The sequence below is a fragment of the Myotis lucifugus genome, unplaced genomic scaffold (assembly GCF_000147115.1).
Source record: "Myotis lucifugus unplaced genomic scaffold, Myoluc2.0 scaffold_589, whole genome shotgun sequence".
Taxonomy (NCBI): Eukaryota; Metazoa; Chordata; class Mammalia; order Chiroptera; family Vespertilionidae; genus Myotis; species Myotis lucifugus.
In genome coordinates, this window is record NW_005871637.1 from 116,503 (window position 1) to 125,699 (window position 9,197).

A 9,197-nucleotide genomic window follows, 5' to 3' on the forward strand; every position below is an offset into this window, starting at 1 on the left:
CAGGCCGGGATGGGAACTACTTCTGGATCCGTCACTCGCTCACTTTATCCCATGATTGGCCTCAGTTTCCCCATCTGTTTAGAGAGGAAGTTAGCCCGTATGACTTCCAAGGTCTCCCCCAGCTCTGACCCCCTATGAACCAGAGCCAGAGGCCCCAGTGGACGGCATCCTTGTCTTATCCCTTCCTGGTACAGATGGGGGAATGAGGCCCAGGGACATAAGATAGTGTGCAGCCTTCCTATTTACTTCTCAGGTTGGTTTTATTTTTCTTCCCTGAGTACTTGCCACCTGGGGGCTAGGGTTTCACAAACTGACCCAGAAAGTACGGCTTTTCCAACTGCTGCCGATACTCCAGGCCCAGGGAGTGAGAGCTGAGGGGGGACGGCTGCCAGTGGTGCTTGAGCACCAAAGGGGACTTTCAGCAAAGGCAACGCTTAAGCAGCATCTGGGGTGGAAAGGGGTCCACACTGGGGAAGAAGCCCGACTTCAGGAAAGACATTCCAGTGGAGGCGCGTGGCCGGCTGGAGGACAGCACGAGGTTCAGGGCAGGTGGGGTCAGCATGCCGCTCAGGGCTCCGTCACTGTCCTCCAACATGGCAGTTAGTGGGGTGTGCGTCTCCCCCTCACACGCAGCTCCTTAGGCGAGGGCCCGGGTCTTACTCTTCTCTGGCCCATCCCCTCCCTGGGGTGGGGGTCAGGTTATGGGTGGAGCAATGGCTCCTAGAGGAATGGCTGCATGTTACATGCTCTGCTCTGAAGACAAGCAGCTGAGTCTTGGCATTCCTCTTGGCTACGGACAGATGGCATGGCTGCCACTGCCAACCCATGGCATTGCCAGCTTCAGGCGGGTGTGTCACGGGGCAGGCCCACAGTCCCACCTCTCCTCCCTCTGTTCTTCCCCGACCCCGTGGACTCCAGGTGTTCCAGAAAGTGGCCGCTGAGAAGAAGGGCAAGGTGCAGGTCTTCTTCTGTGGCTCCCCAGCCCTGGCCAAGGTGCTCAGGGTCCACTGTGAGCAGTTCGGCTTCAGATTCTTCCAAGAGAACTTCTAGCCCCGCCTCTCTGAGCTCCGCCCACCCCACCAGCCAGTGGGTCGCCTTGCACAGTGCCCCTGAGGGGCCAGCCTCGGACAGCCACACGCAGAGCGGGAGGCCCCACGGGCAGGTGGACTTCCTTCATGAGGGGGTGGGATGGGAGGTTTCCAGGGCAACTGCTCCTCCAAAGTACAACAGGGGTCCTTCCTGGACCTGCCTAATGATCACAATCCTTCAGCAAATTTCTCCCCCACCATTTTATTATGAAATTTTTCAAATATACAGAAAATTAAGGGAATTGTACAGTGAACAGTGTTATCTACTTTCTAGCTTCCTCAGATAACATTTTGCTATATTTGCTTTATGACATATTATCCATCTATCGCTTCCTCTATCCACCCATCAATGTACCTTACTTTTCGGATGCATTTCAAAGCACACTTTGCCACTCAGAGGACATTTCTTTAAATGTAGATTCCTGGGTCCTACTCCCAGATATTCTGATTCTGAAGATCTGGGGATGAGACCTGGAATGTGTATTTTATCCAAAATTTATGCCTGTAGGGAGAGATAAGCAGCATCTTTTTTTAACCTTTCTCTCTGTCACTGTCTTCCCATCATCTCTCTGTGCCCCTTGTTCGTTCTCTCTCTCTCTCTCTCTCTCTCTCTCTCTCTCTCTCTCTCTCTCTCTTCCCCCCTCATTGCTCTGCATGTGGGTCTCTCCCTTCTCTCCAAGCACTGAGTCATTAGAGAAATGGGATGGAGATGGTGCCCGTGTGTCTGCGGGGTCACAGAAAGGCCATGTGCTGGAGATCAAGCAGGTTGTGACCTGAAGCTGAGTTCAGCCACAGCCCAGCTGTGCAGCCCTGGCAACCTCTCTGAGTCTGTTTCTTCATCTGAAAAATGGGACTGATGACATCGCCCAGTCACAACTGCAAGTGAAATGAGACACCACCGTCAGCGCTCAGGACATTGGCCTTCCATCCCTGTGGGTCCTTATCGCTCCGGACGTCGTCGTCTCTGCATCTTCAGGCTGTGTTGCGGCTCCTTCTCCCACCGCGTTCCAGCCTCTGCTTGCATCTGTTCCTGTCTGGGCGGGAGTGGATGTCACAGACAGCAGATGCAAAAGCTCTTCTAGGGGGCACTTTGGGGAGGAGACGCCCTGGGCTTCGGGCAGGAGTGGGAGGGCTGGCCTCACCTCCTCGGATCGGAGCTGCCCCGCACTGCAAACCCCTGGGAACACGCGGTTCCTGGGCACCCTCCACCTTGTAGCTGGTCTCGCCAGGTCCTGTCTTTTCTGTGACAGACTAACACACTCATCCCCCAAACTGCCTTCATGGGGTTGGGATCAGGCACTTTCCAATGGGGTGTAGATTGTGCCTTTCTTTTCCACGGGTTGGGTTGGAGGACAACAGGAAAAGCATTGAGGTTCTAAAATCCACACGTTTGACTTGGGACCAAGTGTGCTGGAAGGCTTTCTCTCTAGATATATTCCAGTTGCCCACTGGGGGGCGATGCAGAACCAGGGATCCCAGGAGGAGTTGTTTGCTGGGAAGGAGCCTGCTTCCTGCGCGGCAGTGCATCAAAGGCAGGCAGAGAAGACCGCCCCTCACTCCAAAGCTCCCGGCTGGAGACAGCACCTCCAGGCCCAGTCTCAGGCGGAACTGCGCTGTCACGAGAGTTCAGTTTCAAGGTCAGAGTTTCTCTAGCTGCCAGCTCCTCATCCCAACACACAAATGCATGCACACAAATGCATGCACACGCACAAACCTGCTCACACACACACACACACACACACACACACCTCCCTTGCCCACACCCAGTGACCAGGTTCTGGCCTTCCCTCTTTCCCATCTGCACGTCAGGACAGGCCTGGCTGGGGAGAGTTGTAGGCCCAGGCTCTGCCATTTCAAATATGTGGTGTACAGATGACACCGTCTGTCCAACTGGATGGTTCCCAGATGTCCAGATGGTGCTGTCCAGATGGTGCCATCCTACTGTCAGCAAGAAACAAATGCATCCGTATGGCTTGCTGACTTTTCTCCTTTCACCCAGATGTTGGCAATGCTGTAGACACATCTGGGCCCAAGATGGCTAAGGCTGACACACACTGGCTAACTGCAGACACAGGTGTGTGCTGTGAGTCCCCCGGGGTCAGGCCTGTGGCCCCAGGATCTAGCACAGAGGGAGGGGCAATAGGCCTAATGCAGACATCGGTTCCCACCAGGCCGAGGGGTTGCTTAAATGGAATTACCTTTGGGAAGGGTCCTCTGCATACAACTGCCAGGTGTAATCTGGGAACAAAGGTGCAAACACAGCTCCCTGAATGAATGTCTTTGCCAGGTTCCAGGACGCCGGTCTGCTGCCAGGACAGCTCTGACAGACACAGCAGGCATTAGTGAAACAAACAGGCAGGTCCCCGGACAAGCAGCACAAGTGTAGCCTATGAATACACTGAGAACCTACAGCATTCCTGGGAGGGGAGGGTGACATGGGCAATAGTGACAAGTGTCATCACCTTACAGACCAGGCTGAGGTTAGGAAGGGATTAGAGACACCAGCCGAGACTGGCTGTGGGCAAACGCCTTGGAGATGTACAGCGGAAAGCTCTTTGCCCTCTGAAGGCAGGGCACCGGGCTCCACATACGCCTCTGCCCCAGTCAGCTGTGTGACCTTGGATATGCCTGTGACCTCTCTGAGCTCTCACTTCCTCATCCATACAATGAACAGATGAAGGACATGTGTGTTTACATGCTAGTATATGCATAATCATTTCTTAAAAGATACACAAAAATATGTTCATTTTAGGAATTGGAGGGACAGGAAGAAAATAGTTTTTTTGTTTGTTTTTGGTTCTTATTTTACTTTTATTTTCTTCCTCTCTTTAAAGTTTGAAGTTTTTATAATAAACATGTATTAGTTTTATACTTTTATTTTTAAAAGAAACCCAAAATAGAATGTTAGGTTAAAAAAAGTACCCAACGTTGCTATGATCCTATTCATGTAACAAAATATAAACTGTATGCGTATTGTGCACGGGATAAATAGGTAGAAATGCGTTGGAAGAGAGTGAAAAGGAGACACATCAAATAGTTCATGGTAGTCAACGGTGGAGGCGGTAAAGGAGGACTTTAGCGTTTTTCTCTTTTCTATTTCATATACATGTACTTCCCATGTAATGTTTCATGGTATAGAATTTTTACACCATGCACTTCATGTATTACTCATGTGATATTTTACTCTTTTATCTGTGTACTTAGGCTATGGCCTGTGTACCTTTTTAAAAAGAATAAAACAAAATGGAGAGATTGTCTGAGGTGTCGTCTAAAGTTCCCTCATATTCATTAGTTCTCAAATGAAAGTGTTTCAGACACATCTGGGGCCGTGGGTCTGCCCCCTCCAGCTGGGGGCCTCTTCTGAAATGTGAGGCTGCCACAGCGCCCTACTCACTGTACAAAGCAGCCCGCGTTCGAAGGTCTAAATATTAAAACAAAGGCCCCTTCCAAGCCTGAGTCTGGTCCAGACGCGGGGGCCATCGGCATTCAGGCCGGGGCCAAGCACCTGCCCAGCCTCACAGTGCAGCCGCCTCAGGGCACACTCTCTCTGCTAAACAAATACTCATAGTAACCAGCCTTCCTGACAGATTGATGCATCTTTTTACAATCTGTCTTTACCATATGATGACTCTCTCCTTTTGAAAATAAGATGAATTCAGACAAGACATTTATTTATGGGGAAATCCATCCGGGGGTAGAGGGAGGAATACCCAATTCCAGCAGAGGTGGCTGGAAGGAGACTTGCTTCTCAAGGAAGTTTCCAGCCTCCTAACCTTAGCCAGGCAACCAATGGGCTGCCTGCCCTACTCCTACTCCTGGACAAATGGGGCCATCTTGAATCATCCCAATGTGATGGGAGAAAAGGGTGCATTTTTTGGTAAAAAGAAAAAAGCTCTGAGACTCACCCCAACTTGGCTGGATGAGCTTATATATACACATGAAGCTTGCCTTTAACCCCGAAGAAGCTTCAAGGGAAATTAATTATTTGTTTCTGCGTCTCTGTGACTAGAATAGTGCTACTACCCCGTAGGCGCTTGGCAGTGTTTCACGACTGTTTCTGCGCCCATGAGCCTGTTCAGCTGGTGGCACAGGAGGTACCCTTGCCTCCTCTACTCCCCCATTCTCCTCCCACAGTCAGTCACCAAGCCCCCTCAATGGGACATTCTACCTGCTTCTCAAATACAGTCTCCTTCCTATGGGCCCTGCCTTGGTTGGGTCCATAACTTGCCTTTTGCCTGGACTATTGCATCCACCTCCTGACCGGTCTTCCTTTCCCAGCCTCTTTCAGCTCCAATCCACCCTCCACACCGATGATCACACACTTCCTGTTGGCTGACTGTCCCATTGCTGTCGTCCAACCCCTGAGGCTGGCCCACGGCCTCCCCCACACAAACACTCCATTAAGATCTGCTGTTACTTATTATTCAAACCACTATTCTCCCCGGTGTCTACCCCTTGTGTCCTGCCCACGTCCCTCTCACTCTCCAGGCTCTAAAATACCATATAGCATAGAGTTCCCCATGCAGGCCATACGTCCCAGCCGTCGCTCTGCCCAGCCTGGCATTTGGAGCACCCTTCCCACCTGCAGATTGAGATTTCAGAACATTCTATCATTGACCCATCTGTGAAGACTTCCTTGCAGGCCATTCTCTTCACAGAATAAACTGTCTCCCCCAGGACTGCATGGGACCCCCTTTGGAGCGAGAGCATCTGCCGCAGGTATTGTATTTACCCAGTTACTTGGCGATGAACTTCTTGAGAGCAGGACCAGTGTCTATTCGTCTCAGTCTCCCCAGTGTCTGGCACGTAGAAGGCGATCAATGAAAGCGTTGGTGAGCTGACATGACTCACTTAAACCCCATCTCACCTTCCCTCCCCGACCTTCTCTGCTTCTCCCTTTCAAGGAGAAAATGCCAGCATCCTGCAGGCAGGCAGGACCAGCTTTACCCGTGACAGAGTGAGCCAAGGTGTAACCTCAGGGACCCTAGGACGAGTCCTGCCTCCCCCGACCTCCCATACCTCCCACACTCGCTTTTCTTCCTTGAGCAGAGGTCGGATTTAATGTAGAGCTGCTAGTGGCTGAGGTGCAGTCGGTCTGCCGCGCTCTCTGTGAAATGAGGAGGTGGGGCTCACGGTTCCTGTACCCCTGTGACACCTCTTTCTCCTCTTCCTCATTCCTCTTTCTCAAACTCATAAGAGATGAATGACTTAGAAAGAGCAAATGAATCAGAAATAGGGAAAGCAAAAATAGAGAGTAATTTTGCCAAGTTATTATTCAAAGGAGCTCTCTGGGACCCAGAGCAAGAGCAGCCCCATCAATCACCCCACAGAGCTCTGGGGGCAGGCGGGTGGGAGCGGCCAGGCGCTGTCTGCAGACAGCTCTGTGCGTGAGAGACAGGCCAGGAGCCTGGGGCCCTCTGCCAGCCACCGTGCAGAGAGGGAGGGAGGGAAGCGGGAGACAGTGAAAGGGGACAGTCAGCCCAAAGGCCGGGGGCAAGGCTCTCTGACCTGCTTTCTTGACAGGCCAGAGTCCCTGGAGGCCCCACTCTGGCTGGGCCAGCTCTGGGGAAAGCACCCCTCAGAGTAGAGAGGAGAGGGATTGGGAGCAGGTCTCAGGCCTGGAGTGCGCTGTCTGTTCTGTTCCTCCACAAGCCTCTGCTAGGCCGGGGAGGCAGCCACTGCTAGGCCGAGGGAGGCAGCCACTGCCTCATTCCACCAGAAGGGGGCCTAAGCCACATGCATCCCCGCATCCCAGGGCTTAGCCATGGATGCTCCTTGAATGAGGGACTGAGTGGATGGATGGATGGATGGATGGAGTGGATGGATGGATGGATGGATGGACGACAAAATTATTACAGCACATTGTCTGCTTCTTTTTTTGTGTTTTATTACTTTACCATAATTTTTATTCATACTTATCCCTCCCTATTAAATTCTAATTATAATCTGCTTGGAGGCAGGAACTAAATATGATGCCTCCTATGCACAAGTTCTGCACCTAGGAGGCCCTTAAAAAATAAGTATGGGAGAGAAGAGTGCTGGAGGGAGGGTCGAGCCTCTTAGATAGTTCAGAGCCTCAGTCCTTCTCCAGGCGACACTGTGCCATTTCCTGGGAGATTGTTGGACCCCAGGCTCCACACCGGAACACGTGGTGATGTTAAGTAGATGAGTTTGTTGAATCCCTACCATTCTGGGTGCTGGAGCTCAACAGTGGATGGAAGAGTCATGGTTCCTGCTCTGTTTCCTCATCTGTAAAATGGGGACAATAATAAAAATGGTACCTGTTAGATGGTATAATGAGGAGGAGTAAATGAGTTAATGTGTGAGAGAGGCTTCAAACGGAGCTTGGCATGTAGTAAGTTTCAGTAGATGTTGGTTATTTCTGTCTTAGTCCATTTGGATTACTATAACAAAATACCATAGGCTAGTGGCTTATAAACAACAGAATTCATCTCTCACGGTTCCGGAGGCTGGAGTTTGAGATCAGGGTGCCTGCGAGGTGGAGTTCCAGTGAGGGCCCTCCTCCTGGTGGCCCCACTGCTGCAGGAAGCATCTGCAGCCCCTTGTCTTCCAGTTCTTCATGGCCAGCTGCATTTGGGGGCCAATAAATGCCTTCCCTGGGGTCAGCAAACACCCCCCCCACACACACACACACACACACACTCCTTCACATCCCAGGGGAAGCCCTGGCCTTGCTGTGTGGAGCACACACCCCTCCAGGCATCTCTCCCCAACCCGCTAATCCTGGGCTGCAGGAGGCAGGAGGAGATCAAATCACAGCTCCCCCAGCTCATTAGCGCTGCATTGTGAATTCCGGGGATAATGTATGTTCTTTTCTTCCCTGATTGCTTCTGAAATCTCCTGCCTGTTTATCAAATCTGAGCCACGCTTCCCCACCCTCTGGCTTTGGCTCCGAGCTCCCCTCCTCCAGAAGAGAAAAAACAGGGAAATGCTCCAGGGGGAGGAGGGGTCGGTGCTGGTGTTGAGGAGGGAAAGGCCATTTCCATGGGCCCGTCTCCGGTGGAGCAGGGAGATGGGGGCTTTAGGGAAGGAGGCAGGGCCTCAAAAAGCACCTGCCCCCCACCCCCTCCCAGGCTGGACTAAGGCTGGTCTCCCAGAAAGGAAAGCCCCCCTTCTCATGCCCCCACTGTGCCCAGCAAACCCTATCAGGTCAGCTGAGGCCCACTAGTTCACCATTAGAGAATCCCTCATTCATTTACTCACCCCACAGCATTTGTTGACTGCCTGCCTTATGCCAGGCGCTGTGCCAGGTGACAAAGACACCAAGTGTAGTGCCAATACAGTCAGGTACATGCCAGTGCAGGGCCTCATGAAGTGTAATGGCAGCCGAAGAACGGGGGAGTCAAGGTCAGAGCGAGATGAGGTGACCCCTGACCCTGGTCTAGAAGGAATGTAGGAAGCAGGGGTATGGTTGTGCATACAAGTCTGTACACCATGGGCTTGGGCACAGAGGTACGACTGTTTATCTTGGGGTAGCTGGAGGGAGGCGGGGAGGAGGGGGGGAGTGCAGGGGCAGGGATGGGCCTGGAGGCTGAGCTATGAAGAGCCACTCAAAGGTTTAAAGCAGGGGTGTGACAGATCATGTTAGAAAGATATGGAAAATGAAATGGAGAGGGGAGAGCACATGCAGGGAGAGCACCTGGGGGAAGACCTGGACTGAGGCAGAGGCGGGGATGGCCTGGGGAAGGGATGAGCGGTAGGTGAAGGGGAGAGGGATGAGGGGTGAAGGGTGAGGACGAAGCCTTCCCACACCAAGACTATTCAAGCTACAACACAAAATCCCTTCAAACCAGCCCTAATAAAAGGAACGTTGATGGTCAGGATGGAAGAGGCATCCCCAAACCCCGGGATAGGATGGACCCAGGTCAGGAGTGAGGACCTGTGTGGCCTCTTGACATAGCCCCACATGATACCAGGACTGCCCCTTAGAACAGTGATGGCGAACCTATGACACGAGTGTCAGAGGTGACACGCGAACTCATTTTTTTGATTGATTTTTCTTTGTTAGATGGCATTTAAATATATAAAATAAATATCAAAAATATGTCTTTGTTTTACTATGGTTGCAAATATCAAAAAATTTCTATA

The 9,197-nt window shown here is 51.9% G+C and overlaps 1 protein-coding gene across 1 annotated transcript in view; it reads left to right on the forward strand.

The window, feature by feature from the left end:
• NOX5 (NADPH oxidase 5) overlaps positions 1-1,605 on the forward strand; it is a 41,420-nt gene extending 39,815 nt beyond the window's left edge. Inside the window, exons 16-17 of the mRNA XM_023745858.1 lie at positions 760-848; positions 919-1,605. Of these exons, the coding sequence (XP_023601626.1) occupies positions 760-848; positions 919-1,050 (221 nt within the window). The 3' untranslated portion in view covers positions 1,051-1,605. The remainder of the gene's footprint in view (positions 1-759; positions 849-918) is intronic.
• The last annotated feature ends 7,592 nt before the right edge of the window (positions 1,606-9,197 follow it).